The sequence below is a fragment of the Gorilla gorilla genome, chromosome 1 (assembly GCF_029281585.2).
Source record: "Gorilla gorilla gorilla isolate KB3781 chromosome 1, NHGRI_mGorGor1-v2.1_pri, whole genome shotgun sequence".
Classification (NCBI taxonomy): domain Eukaryota; kingdom Metazoa; phylum Chordata; class Mammalia; order Primates; family Hominidae; genus Gorilla; species Gorilla gorilla.
In genome coordinates this window covers 31,303,315-31,318,312 of record NC_073224.2, presented here as the reverse complement: position 1 = coordinate 31,318,312, position 14,998 = coordinate 31,303,315, and the positions used below count along the sequence as shown (strand labels likewise).

Below are 14,998 nucleotides of genomic sequence, written 5' to 3'. Positions count from 1 at the left end.
TATTAGATGGCAGGTACTCAAAAATATTATTGGAAGTGATTAACTGATGAGTTTAAATTAAGATTCATGTTTATTGTATTTATTAAATCTTAGTGTTGCATCTAAACTTTTGTTTAGATGGAGACAGTTTTTATTAATAGTTGTGACTTGTAGCATGTTTTAAAATTCAACTTTTTAATATCATGATGAAAAATACTGATTAAAAGCTAAGTAAAGCAAATCTGTTGGGATATAAGGAAGAGAACATATGAACTTTCCAGTATCATTCTGTCAGTAAAACTAGTCCCTTGAACAAAATGAACAGATGAGTCTAAGATGACACTGCTATTCTATTTTACCACCACACACACAAAAAGTTTGCCTTGGGAACAAAAGTGGCTCCATAGGTTCAAAGGGTTGTCTTTTCATCTCTAGTTACCTGTGATCAAATATTAAGATCACTATGATGAAGTTTACCAACCGGCCAGGTCCAAATTAAAATCCCTGATATTTTTGTAACATTTATCTCCAAGGGAAGCGATTTGAGAATACAATTTCACCTGTAATGTCCTCAGGTCTGTGAAGTCAAGTGTCAAATGGAGGTGGGGGACACCAGTATAGAAATTTCTAACTAATTTTTTATTAATAACTAAAGGAAAGCCAAGAAAGGAAATGAGGAAATGAATGCTTCCAATTGGTAAGATTAATGGAAGAAAATTAAGAAAACCTTAGGTTTATCTGTCGTTAAATTCTAATAATATAATTGTTACCATTTACTGAATGCCCTCGAAGGGTCTGGCACTGTTTTAAATACATTACGTTTAATCCTCATCACATTCTTCCAAGGTGGGTTTCATTATCCCACAAATGCAGAGGGAAGCAGAGGCTTAGAAAACTGAAGGTAATCTCCTAATATATTACCCTTAGTGGGAGAGCTGGGATGTCAACTCAGCTCTGTCTGATGACAATACTTGGGTTCTTTCAACCTTGCCATAGTGCCTCAAAAATAATTATTTTATTGGATGCCAAGGAGTTTTGGAGACTAGGGATCACTAAAGTAAAGTTTACATACATTGATATTATCAGCAGCCTATATGATATAAAGAAGGAGAAAAATTCATTGACAGCTTGTATTTGTTAATACAAATATACTTAAAACACAATGGTAATACCTGAAAATCCATTGAGGTCTATGATTCAAGTGTTTTAGTCAGGTTTGTGAAAATTCTTTGTCAAACCAGGTGCTTAATTTTAAAAATGAAATGAAATGAAATGAAATTAGTTAAAGAAATAATGCATAGAAAGTCTCTATAATACTGTTTGGCACATGGTAAGCACTCCATAGATATTTGCTGTCAGATTATTTTTATTAGTAAAAAAAACTGAGTCTTCATGGACTTTCTAAATCATTTCACTAGATACTCAGTATCTCAACAACCTTGAAAAAAACAGAATTAACAAATGTTCAGTTAAATATGATTTCACTATTTTAGTCCAGGCGTGGTGGCTCACACCTGTAATCCTAGCACTTTGGGAGGCCCAGGCGGGGGGATCACTTGAGGTCAGGAGATCAAGACCAGCCTGACCAACACGGTGAAACCTCATATCTATTAAAATACAAAAATTAGCCTGGCATGGTGGTGGGTGCCTGTAATCTCAGCTACTCTGGAGGCTGAGGCAGGAGAATTGCTTGAACCCAGGAGGTGTAGGTTGCAGTGAGCCAAGATCACGCCACTGTACTCCAGCCTGGGCAACAGGGTGAGACTCTTTTTTGCTCCCTCTTAAAAAAAAAAAAGAATGATTTCACTATTTTAAAAATTGCTTTCTGTATTACAATACCCATCATAAGTATACATAGCACAACTAGAACTCATATTAAGAAAGATTCAGAGTATAAAGATGGTTCAGAGTTACTAAAATTAACAACTGTATTGTAAAAAATAAAATATCAGATTTAAAGAAGTAAGGATATTAATAGTACTCAGTTCAATGAAAGTTGAAATTACTAATAACTAAAGTTAAAAATTTTCTGCTAAAAGGAATTTTTGATTTGAAATTCTATATAAAAATGTAGCACTTCAATTATACAACTAAAATTTTACTACTATAGATTTTATAATGAAAAGTTAAAATATTTTGACTTTTAATTTTTAAAAGTATCTTTTAATTATTGCCTAAGTATTTAAAGTCTAGAGACCTCAGAGTGCCGAGTGCCATATCTATTTCTACTAGCTTTGTATCTGTAACTTAGCTACGTAACACCTCTGAGTTTGTTTCCTTACCTGTCAAATGAAGATAACTCAGCTACACAAATCCAAGTTAATATGAAGATAGTCACCATGATTAAAAAGTATTGGTATTTAGACTACCAAGCACAGGCTAGAGATGCGGGAGATCTACGTTCCAAATGTGGATGGCCAGCCCAGGATTTAATATATATATATATATTTTTTTAATTTGGATGCCTCTAAGGATGACATTCGGTCTTGGGGCTCACCCTTCACCACTGGGACTTGACTTGCCCCTACCTGGAGACATTCAACTATGTGACTCTGGCCAGAACTACAACACTGAACTTGAAGGTCTATGAGAAAAAAATAAAAACCCAGAAATTGCTAGTTTCCTGACTAGATCCCCAGTAACAAAACATATCTCACTCCCCAAACTCATGCTTTTTCAAAACCGTATTTCTTTTTGAAACTAATTCCACATGCCATGTATTCTTTCCTAGTAACCAGGACAAAATCCAGGGTATTGACATTTTAGCAAGCATTGTAAAATAAATGTCTAAGTATTCCAAATTTCATGCTTATACTTCTATAAGAAGATGTAATTCCTGAAGCAATTTTGTTAAAAGCTTTACCTGAAAACTTCCATCAAAATTTAGAAACGGTTGAAAAATGGTTTTAATCTCAACGTTAGCTCAATTAAAAGAGAAAACATGAAAGCAACCTCAGCCTAATAACTTGTTAGTTCTTGATCAATTCACAACACGACAATAAGCCACTCAGAATGAGTTTTGAAAGCGAGGTTATGCCCTTCGTGTTGTGTTATCACCGTGGCAGATCACACTGCTGACTTGGACCTTTCTGCCAGCATCGCAGCGGCTGCCTCTATGAAGCCGCTGTCACAGACGAGTCATGGTGCCTGCGCGCACCTACACAGAAGCACGAAATTGAACTGGAAGTAGTGTCTTTGTGATATCTTTTCAACAAGTCATGTCCCATTCAGCCTGCTAGTTTATCTTTGTCAGGCTAGGGGCCCATGTGGCTTACAGGAGCTGTCAGGGACAGGTAGACCAACCTGCTTTGTGCTGAGGAGGTAATGCATCTTTCGGGCTTGGTAATCTCTTTTCTTCTCTTCCCTTTCGAGGTTAGCCTTCTTCTCTTCTCTTTCTTTCATTTCTGCAAACTCCTCCAGTGCCTTCCTGCATCAAAACCATCTGCAGTTATTTATGATACTATGTGTTCACATTTTAATTCTTTCACTGATGATAAATCAGTTTTTTTGAGGGGCAACCATCATCCATATCCATCCAAATCAGTGGTGTAATCTATCTTACCTGCATTTTCTACATGAATCTTTGCAATATTTAGAAAGCATTTATGTGATTTTTCAGTGATTAAGTTTTTGAGATCAAATGAGTATATTTATAATTAATTCAAAGCTGAGAAAATACTCACATCAAATGCAAAGTAAGTGTCTTACTAAATTATCAGGGTTTTTTGCTTTAAGATTAACTTTTTTGGACATACTTAAATATCCCAAGAAAGCATGTGTGCTACTGTTTTCCCTTATATTTTGGGTTTGTATTTTCAAATCTCTAATCATTTATTTTGCCTACTAACTAATGGCCTAATTTTTAAAATGTGACAGGTTTTATACATATACTTAATTTATTGTAGGTTTACTTCAGTTGACACTTCAAATAATACCAATAAGATTACATATATTATCTTGCACTTCAAAGGTTGACATTTTGTCCAATTACATAGATAATTCGAATAAAAGCTAAATTAGGTGAGAAAGTGCAAGTCTTTTCTAAGTATAATAAATTCTATTAAAATAATGAAACTTTTCATTATTTATGTGTATCTAAGAAATATAAACAAAAAATAAGCTTTTAAGTATACTATGTGAAAACATCTGCTAAACAGATTATGATATCAAATACGGAGAAAAATCCTTTATTTTCAAGGAAAAATTTAACTATTTGTGTTAAAACAATGTTTTGAAATTGTACTATACTTTTTTTTCAAAAGTAGGTAAGTAACTTAGTGTCTAGTTCTGTAAGTAAAGTTTTAAATAAATCATCTGAGCATTTTTCTCAAAGGTATCTGAGGAAAGCAGAGGAAAAAAATTCAAAAAATAAAAGATTCTCCTTTCTACTTCAATGTCTAGAAATATTTTTGTTACAATTTTCTGTTAAAGGCTACTAATACAATACTTCATACAAGGTTACTTATGAAACACACTGACGTTTAAAAATCACCAAGCTATGCCACTGCAGCAGAGCAATTTTTTTCAACATAAGATTAAATTGCAAAATAAATGAATTACTTGGAGTGGCATGGCCCCCATTTTGCCACCTTCTCTTGAAAATTGCTTATTAATATGAAAAAAGGAGTCAGAAAATAGCCTGTTTTACTTTATGCATAGTATTTTGGGGGCTTCTGCACCCACAGAGCCAGGCTAGCTACACATTTAGATTGTGTTGGCAAGCTGGTACAAGGACCTCTCTGACCTGCATCTCAAGGCTATTATTAATCGCTAAGTAACCTGGTAAAGCCAAACAAATTTGTTTCCATTGAAAGGATCTCTATCTGTGTCTGAGAATTTGTTCTGTACCAAACAAACCTCATTAACTGTGTCCATTTTTGACAAAGAACCAGGAGTTAGAGGGATTGGTGACCTTTCTTTGTCCTTAAAGTAGAAATTCCAAGGCAGTTACATATGACTAAATAAGAACTTTTGCTGGGAAAAATAACAATCATATGTTACATTAAAAAGCAAATACATTATTAATTTTAATCTTTACTATTGATATGAAAAAAATAAAAATTAACCAGAGAACTACCACTATAAAGATAATTACTCAGAAATGCATGTATCCAATTTCATATTATGCTAAATATAAGCACAGTAATTTTCTAAGCAATCATAAAAATAAAAAATCTATAAAGAAGTTTCTGCTCTATAAATAATTTAATAAATATGAAAAGGTCTTATATAAGAAGAAAGGCTTAATATAATTGAAAACATATATGAATGGGTAAGGTACAAAGATGTACATAGAACTTGGATACAAAATCAAAAGTGTAAGTTATTTTAAGTAGTAAAAATAGTCCATCTTCAGAATATGGAAATGTAAAATAAAAACAGTATGTATACAGTGGCATGGCACAGTGAACAAAAACTGCAAGATAATGGAAAAGAATGTTACTTTCCAGCATATAAAGAAAACACTTAGGAAGCACTCAAGTGTGTAATCTCAAAACACAAAAGTAGTTAATTTAATAAATTCACCCAATTATTGAAAAAAGTCGATTCTTAGGTTCCAAATTGATCTCTTGTAATATTTGAGTGTGTGTGGATATACTGAACAAGACAGTAATATTTATGTCAAACATTCTTTGTTAAATGATGAAGTAGGAATTGCTAAATAAATTATTCTTGATATATACATTTTTGTTATAGCAGTAGGGTGAAGATATTTCTCAGTGTGCAGGATGCAATAAAAATTATGATCTCATTAAAAATAAAAGGATGGAAACCATTCTAACTAGGGTTCCCTACAAAATTATAAAAATTACCTGTATTTTTAATCTGGAGATTTTTTAAATGCAGTACTTCTAAGACATTTAAATAGGTTGTTTTTCTGTTTTTACATTTCAGATGTATTTTCTCATTTCTATCCTCAAAAAAAATCCTGTGATATATATGGCATAGCTTTAACTAATTACTCTATTTTGCAAATACAGAAACACATAAAGAGATTAAATGACCTACTGTGATTAACAAATAAGTTAATGGCAGAAATGGAATTAGAATCTCTGTGTTTGCATATTTTCTAACTCCAGACCAGGTTGTCATCTTCCTGACACAAGAAATATTACGCCAAATATATTTTTGTTAAATTAGCCATGCATATTTCCTTTATCTTATAATCCTGTCTTCTACCGTATAAAGAAACTTGAATAAGTTCCAAGACTTTCTGCCCTGTTTTCATATCTATAAAACATTTTCTGATATAGTTTTAAAATAAAGATAAAAATTACTGAAACTTTTGCAAAGCTTTACATATTTGAATGTATTTTGCTGATGATATTCATAGGGATAATAAAGTATTTACATATTCTAATAATGATGGCAATAATAATAATAGCCACAATATAGTGGAGTGATTAAGAGCATAGACTCTGTTTTTGTTTTGTTTTGTTTTGTCTTTTTGAGATGGAGTCTTGCTCTGTCACCCACGCTGGAGTGCAGTGGCACAATCTCAGCTCACTGCAACTTCTGCCTCCTGGGTTCAAGCAATTCTCCTGCCTCAACCTCCCAAGTAGCTGGGATTATAGGCACATGCCACCACGCCCAGCTAATTTTTGTATTTTTAGTAGAGATAGTGTTTCGCCATGTTGGCCAGCCTGGTCTCAAACTCCTGACCTCAGGTAATCCACCAGCCTTGGCTTCCCCAAGTGTTGGGATTACAGGCGTGAGCCATCGCACCTGGCCAAGAGCATAGACTCTTAAATGGCACCTGGTTATAACAGCTCTGCTGTGCTCCTTACTAGCTGTTTACCCTCTGGGCTGCAATATCCTCATTTGTAAAATGTAAATATATTAATATTAGTATCTTTTCCATTAAACTATTGTGAGGATGAGATAAGTTAATCAATGTAAAGTACTCAAAATAGTGGCTGGTACACAGTAAGGCACTATGTAATTGTTAGCTATTTATTGAACATTTACTATGAGCCAAGTATTAGGCTACATGCTTTATCTACTCAACTGGATATGCTTTCTCTAATTCCCTTGGTGGTCTCCTCCTTTCTCTCTCTGGATGAGAGTGCACTTTGTGGAATGAAATTACACAATATAGAGCATGGAATATGAGTTCCTAAGAGGCATGGGACATGGGGTAAACCCTGATAACTGGAAAATAGGAGACAGAAAAGAACCATGCAAATAAATTTCTCCTTTCCCTGTCCTCCACCTACTACTCGGAGGGGTGGTTTCTCCTTGCAAACCTGAAGACAACCTGTGTGGCTAAAGACAGCAAGCATGGCCAGGTGCTGTGGCTCACGCCTATAATCCCAGCACTTTGGGAGGCCAAGGCGGGTGGATCACCTGAGGTCACGAGTTCAAGATCAGCCTGGCTAACATAGTGAAATCCCATCTCTACTAAAAATACAAAAAATTAGCCTGGTGAGGTGGCGTGCACCTGTAATCCCAGCTACTCAGGAGGCTGAGGCAGGAGAATCGCTTGAACCTGGGAGGCGGAGGTTGCAGTGAGCCGGATCGCACCACTGCACTCCAGCCTGGGTGACACAGCGAGACTGTAACTCAAAAAAAAAAAAAAAAAAAAAAAAAAAGACAACAAGCATATCTGCTGCACTATGTTGCATCACTATGGGGCTCTTTGTGAAGCAGTGGCCAGGACTGCAGGAGCTCATAATGCCTCATTCCTCCCTACAGAACCAAACCCAAAGTTCCAGCTGCCAGGAGTGCTGGCTACTGACTGTTCATAACTATATCTCACTGGAGAAAATCAGCTGCCCTGCCCCAGGTAGGTTTTGTTATCCTGCCCCCAGCCTGGATTCAATCAATGACTGGGAATTGACAGAGTACATAGGCCCAGAGCCTTTGTCTCAGTTTGGGACCAATATAAAGGGCCATCCAAATAGCAGAGCTGAGACCTCCTGGTACAATTCAACTTCTCTCTCAACCTCCCTCCTCCCTTCCCTTAAAGATGTTGCTCCCCAATAAATCTCATGCACCAAATCACTGTCTGAGAGTTGTTTCCATCTATGACACTTCCATCTATGACACTTCCATCTATGACCCCCTTTTCTAACCATCATTGAGCTGGTATTGAGCCAGCCAAAGTATCAGCACTTTAATCCTCTATGTTCTGCTTTCAAGAGGTTCCTGGCTAAGACATAGATATCATCTCATTTAATACTTTCATAGTCCTGTGGGGCAGATATTATTACACTCATTTAACAGATGAGGAAATGACATTCACAGAGATTAAATCTCTGCCCAAACTCCTACATCCAGAAAGTGACAGAGGTAGAATTTGAATCTGGGTTTGACTCCAAAATCTTTGCCTTTAACCACAATACTATACTTATATTGCCTAAATTCAGTATTTTATTTAGCTATCAATAGGACTTTTTTTCTGAAGAGGTAGCTTTGTATTACATATGTTAGTTTTCCAAAGCATGCAAATGGAAAAAGCTGCTCTGTTTTAGAATGATTTCAATGAACTGTCACTACTCTTTCATCACCAGATCGTAAGATCATAACCAGGTAGCTCTGTGTGGTCATGAAATACACACACCTTTGCATTTGCCACCACAAATGTCTTATTTTCCTTAAAGATGTTTTCCATTTGCTATTTTTTCAGCAAGTAAATAATTCTAATGTACAACATTAATGTATAAAAGAGACTGAAGCTGAAAGATGCTTAGAAGCTATTTGGCACAATACAACTAACACACAATACAAACCTACAAGGCCTTTCAGCATTGGTCCCTGCTTCTCTCTCCCTCTCACTTCATGTTGCTCTCTCCCGGGATCACTATGCTTCAGTCACAATGGCTGTATTTCATTTCCTAGCAAACCATTTATTTCTACCTCAAGATCTTCACTTAAATTGTATTTACTTTCTGATGTGGATTTCCTCTACAGCAACCTGAATTCTCCTTTCACTGTTCTTTTCACTCATAAACATCATAATGTTGTTTTTCTTCCATATAACTTAATAAAATTTACAATCATACATTTATGGATATATTTGTTTAATATATGTCTTCCCTACTAGGCTGCAAACTCTGTAAAAATAAAGAGTATGTCTTTGTTGCCCATGTCTATTTGAATGAATAAGCAAATATTTTTAAAAGACTACTGTCTCCATATAAGTGTGTAGGTTTATGTCTATGAATGATGATAAGAACTAGAGAGAAGTGACTGCAAAAACAAGTATATAATCCTGCTCAATCCCGAGCCCAAATGAAAGGTAATGATTACTTCCTATCATGTAATAATTCATGTTTTCTTGCATTGCAGATTTTCTTTTCCTTGTTACATTTTTTCTTTTTAAACTGTTTCTTGATTTTGTCTAATGTCTGTACCAAAGGAGAAAAATAATATATTTCTATAAAATATTTTTGAGGAAAAAGAGCACTCTACTCAAAATTATATTATTTCCACAAGTGATATAAGATAAAAAATCCAAACTCATAATCCTAATAAATATAGTAATATATAATATGTGTGATATGTAACATATTATATAAATGACTCAATTATATACAGTTCAATATTTGCTCAGTATACTCATTAAATGCTTTGTTCACCATAATAAAAGTTATTAATAAGATGGTCACATTCTTTTTGCTTTTCTTGTTCATTTCAAACTATAATACTAAAAACAGAATCTTTATAATTTTTATAGTCTCCTCTTTTTAAGTCAAGAACAAAAAACACAAAACCTCCATCGTTTCCTGTAAGAAGGCTTCATAGATCCCCTCAACAAAAATTAATCTTCAGTTGCTCCCACTGTAATACTGATTATGAATCCTTTATTTCTCTTTAATATGTCCATTACCTTCTGCAACACATTATAGTTGTAGGTATGCATGCATGACTTGCTAACTCCCCCTCCTGAATGCTAAGGTCCTGCTATAGGCTGAATATTCGAGTTCCCCCAAATTCACATGTTGAAGCCTAAATCCTAAATGTGATGGCATTTGGAGGTGGGGCCTTTGGGAGGTAATTCAATTATGGAGGTGGAGCCCCCATTGAATGAGATTAGTGCCATGGGATTTAAAACAGACATGAGAAAGATGCTCTCCCTCTGTGAGGACACAAGGAGAAGTTAACTGCCTGCAAACAAAGAAGAGTGCCCTTACCAGATGGATATGTTGGCACCTGTCTTGGATTTTCCCGTCTCCAGAACTGTGAGAAACAAATTTCTCTTGTTTAGTCACTCTCTGGAATTCTGCTACAGCAGCCCAAACTGACTAAGACCGGTCCTGAAGGTCAAGAATAATGTTTATTCATTGATGTGCCCCTCCCAAAACACTTGGTGTAATACCTAGTACGAACTTGGTGCCAGCATCCTCTTTAACTGTTTCTCAGTTGCCTAGTATATTTCATCACTCCTGATGGTTTAATTAGGAGAGAGAAGAAACTACATTGTGAAAGTCCTCTGTTGGGAAGCGGGGGTAGAACCAGAACTCCAGCTCTTTGCCTAGGTTAGTGGGTCTCAAAGTGTGGTCCCTGGACCAGCAGCATCAACTTCACTTTGGAACTAATAAAAATGCACTTTCTCAGACCCCACCTCAGACTGGCTTAATTAAACATTCTGGAGGTGGAACCCTGAGGTGGTCTATGATATACTAGAAAGAAGACACAATATGTACTTCACAATAATTCCACAAAAATCATAATTTTGACAAAGAAACAAATAATTACATCCAGACTGCTTTAAAAACACAAATTCCTAAAGCTGCAGAGTCAACTGCTAATAAATAATACTACATAGATTTCTTAAATAAAAACAAAATGCCATCATCTGCACCATCTTTAAGAAAAAATAAAATTCTAACGAAATGGATTTAAACAACTTTTTACTGTCCTTATTCTGTTTTCATGGCAAGTAAAGTCAGTGTGTGCCTCTGTTGTAAGATGCCTTCAAAATAAAAATAGTCATGGGTGTGGTGGCACACACCTGTAATACCAGCTATTCCGGAGGCTGAGGCAGGAGCTTCACTTGCACCCAGGAGCTCAAGACAAGCCTGAGCAACATAGTAAGACCCTGTCTCAAAAAAATTAAAAAAATTAAAATAGTCAAATGGCATTAGTTTCTGCTGTGGTGTATTTGACATAAAAGTGTTTTAGTTAAATTTATTGAATGTATTTACATTTCATCTCTAACAATTGTCTGCTCTGAATATGTTCACATTAATTTAACCAAATAAGTAAGCCATAAAAGAAAAAAGAGAATGCTAAGTCTAAAATACAATAAAAATACTAACCATAAAAAAAGTCATTTAAATGCTAGGATTCTGGGTTTGACATCTAAAAATATTTTGTGATTGATAAAACCTTGGAATAGATTATCTGGAAGTTATTAAGATACCTAAAATATTCCCATTAGAAACAAAATTTAAGTCAGTCAAACAACTTACACCACTTCATCTACCTTATTTTGCTACTGGTTACCTACTCCCCGGATCTGTATGACAGGTGTTGCAAATTCCATTAGGGCAGCCCTTCACAAAGGGAAAATACGTTTAAAATGAAATATTCTGCAGCACATAGTCATTAACTCAAGCACTCAGGTTGTGCCTGAGTTTCACACCTTACTCTGAAATATAGAGTTGAAACTTTAACATTTTAAAAACATTCAGAAAGGTCCTCTCATTAAAAAATGAAAGGAAAATGTTTAGTTACAAAATCCTTTGTTGCAGTATAGAAGAGTTTCTCTTCAAAAATATCTAAGCTATTTTAAGAGTTAATATCATGTAGAGAATTAACACTCATTTGTTTATTCAGGCAGGTATTCACAAATATATTTAAGATATTTAGAGAAATAAAGATGTTTAAACCATAGTACTTGCCTTCAAGTAGGTTGCAAACAAAATAGCTGATAATTTATCAGAATGTAGAAAATAAGTCAGTGAAAAAAATACATACGTAGTGCTTAAGTTCAGGGGGCTCACTTCTGATTAGAGGGATCAGAAAAGGTTTCATGGAAGTGATGGTACTGGAGTTGGGAACTGAACAACGAGCAAGTTTTCACTAAGTAGAGAGAGCAGGGATACAGAGGAGCAGTGTTGAAATAAGACTGGATCATTCACTAGAAACTCTTGCTCTCTTCGGTAGGCTTTGACCATCAACAGCAAAGGACAGAAATGCACTTTTGAGAAGAAAGGTTTCCTGGCCACACATAAATGGGCTCTCTAAGAGTAATGCTAGTAAATTTATTCTCTATAGACAAGACAGTTTGAGAATGAAAAAAGTAAAAAAGATGATAATGGTCAATGTTATACAATTACAATACCATGACTTTAGTATGATCATACAAAGGGATTGTCCAATTGCTCTATTATTTCATTTACCTGCTTTGCGTGATTACAAAAAGCAATAAGACTCCATTCAAAGATCATTCATGAAAATCATTTTTTTTTCTGCTTCTGGCATTTTTGAATCAACTTGGTTGAAAAGAATTTTTGTATAGTATTCTTTCTAAAAATATGCACATATTTCACAGTAAAATTATTTTCTTTTTATCATCTAGAGAGTTGCTCTAAAAGGAAGTAAAATTTTATATATGTATGATGTCAAATAATTAATAATGACATAAGTACAATAATAGCAATAATAATAAAATATATTTATATGGTACATTATTTTCAGGGCTCCAAATGCTTTCAGATATTAATTCAGCCTCACAACATTCTACTAAGGTTGGTAGGGGGCAGATATTATTAACAAGGTCTCTGTTCGTCTTTGTGAAATAAAATGACTTTACAGATTGTGACTTTGAGACACAGCATGGGGGCTTTCCTGCATAAAGATAGATGAAGGCATATCATATTCTCTGCATTGCCCATCTTCACAGTGATTCAGCTGTGTAGGAGGAGGATCAACCCACTAAATTTATGTTTTGGGTAGAGTTCAGAATTGAGGCAGCTACAGTTCCCATTTCATATAAAAAGAGTTTCATGATCTTGTTTATTTTGTGTTTACTCAAACATCACACATTGTCTCTCATTTAAAATGTGTTAACCTCACTTTAAAGCAAAAATAATTGCTGCTGCTTTTGCATGCAATCCACTAAACACAGACAAGGGACATCTCTCAACTAATCTTGAGGCTAACATAAAGCAGTAATAACATACCATAGGATGATGTCAACATATTTTAAAGCAGTATACTACATGTAGTTTCAGAAATTATCTAATGAGTTTTGGGAAACTATTTATTGAGCAATTCTTTTACAGCTGATCTTGGAAATCATTTTTATATGAATGCCACAGGGAATGCCATCCCATTTATTGTTGGATAAGAAACTATTACAAAATAGTGGTGAGACAGAGAGAGAGAGAGAGAGAGAGAGAGAGAGAGAGAGAGAGAGAGAGAGAAACTGGAGTAATTTTCTTTCTCCATTCTTTTCATTGTCAACTCCAAGAGGGGAAAAGGATAGATTTAGAAGGAAAGGAAATGGAAAAAGCTGTCAAGCATTACAAAGGGGTAATTAAAAAGTGATTTAAAAATAAATGATTCTTTATCAATTTGCTTTTTTTATAGTAGGTTATCACTACATAATTTCCTATTTATCGTAAAATTACAGTTTATTTAGGTATACATATGTTCTAGGAATTCCCATTCTATGCTAATATTATATCTAAAATACATGTTAACATTCTTATCCAAAGATTCACATTTTTTAGTATTAAAACTGTTAAACAATATGATTCAAGTGTTCATTTTGGGTTTGCTTAATTCTTATGCCAAGAATATACTCTAAAATGTAATCCCAGTGTTTATATTTCACATGTTTCTAGAACCTCTAGGTCATCTTTTACTATGGGATAATTAAAAGGAAGGAAATAAACAGATTATGGTGATCAGATTTATATTTCAGAAAGATCATTAAGGCAGCAGTAGGGAGAACAGACTTATGAGGAGAGCTAGGAAAAGAACTGATAGGGCTTGGCCACCAATAAAGAAAAGAATTTTTAGAATGAAAATCTCATGTTTCTGGCTTGGGTGCCTACATGAAGAATGGTTCAATTTACCATAGAAAGAGGAAGAGGTTTGGGGAAATAATTTTATCTAAACATGCTCAGCTTGAGATGTTGGTGGGATGTCCAAGTGGCAATGATAGCAGGCATTTGAATAGATGGTTAAAACAATCAAGATAGAGGTCTGGGTGGAAGAATACTTGGAGTTATGAATCATCACACAAGTGCTAGCAGAAGTCACAGAAGTGAAAGTGATCATCTATAGAGTGTACAATGAAAAGGTAAATGCATCGAGGAGGGTACACTACACTAATATTTAAGGTCAAATAGAGTACACAAGGAATGCAGAGAAGAAACCATTAGAAATGGAGAAAGGAAACCAGAGAAAGTGGTATCAGAGAATTAAATTATAAGAGAAGAGAAGAAAGTGGTTTACAGTGACTTTATGCTTCAAAGAGATAAAATAAGATGAAGGCCAAAATAGTCCACAGGACAGTATTACATATAAATGACTTTTAGCACTAATAACATTTTCTCAATAGAGTTTCATAATAATGTCAACATATCATAAAATGTGACTAAAAAGTTTACATATTATTAATATATCAAGCATCTGCATCTGAGATAAATCTACTCAAAATCAGCAATACGAAAAATAGCATTCTCAATCCCTATCACAGAGTTTTTTTAAAAAAAGAAACTTTCTTTTATTGTCTATCAAAAAATCAGGTAAGAGAGGTGAGAGATAAGAACTTCCAAGTCCATCCATTCCTCAAAGCTGGACAACCGTAAGGCTAAGTCCATGGACTAACACTATTTTAGTCTTTTACTTTCAAATGAGTAATATTTTAGTACATTCCCCAGGAAATTTTTTTTTCCTCTAAAGATCACTACAAAAAAGAAGGATTTGAAATTCAGACTGCTTTTTTGTATTTGAAAACAAACAAACAAACAAAAACTTGGCTGGTTGTGGTGGCTCACATCTGTAATCCCAGCACTTTGGGAGGCCAAGGTGTGTAGATCACTTGAGGTCAGGAGTT

At 34.6% G+C, this 14,998-nt stretch overlaps 1 protein-coding gene across 14 annotated transcripts in view; it reads right to left on the bottom strand.

Annotated features, from left to right (window-relative positions):
• SPATA17 (spermatogenesis associated 17) overlaps positions 1-14,998 on the bottom strand; it is a 229,757-nt gene that overhangs the window by 121,645 nt on the left and 93,114 nt on the right. For all 14 annotated transcript variants that reach the window (XR_008677489.2, XM_055379573.2, XM_055379566.2 and 11 more), the window contains one exon: positions 3,283-3,406. Coding sequence is in view for 13 of the 14 variants with exons in the window: in XM_055379573.2 (XP_055235548.2) it covers positions 3,283-3,406 (124 nt within the window). In the remaining variant the exon portion in view is untranslated. The remainder of the gene's footprint in view (positions 1-3,282; positions 3,407-14,998) is intronic.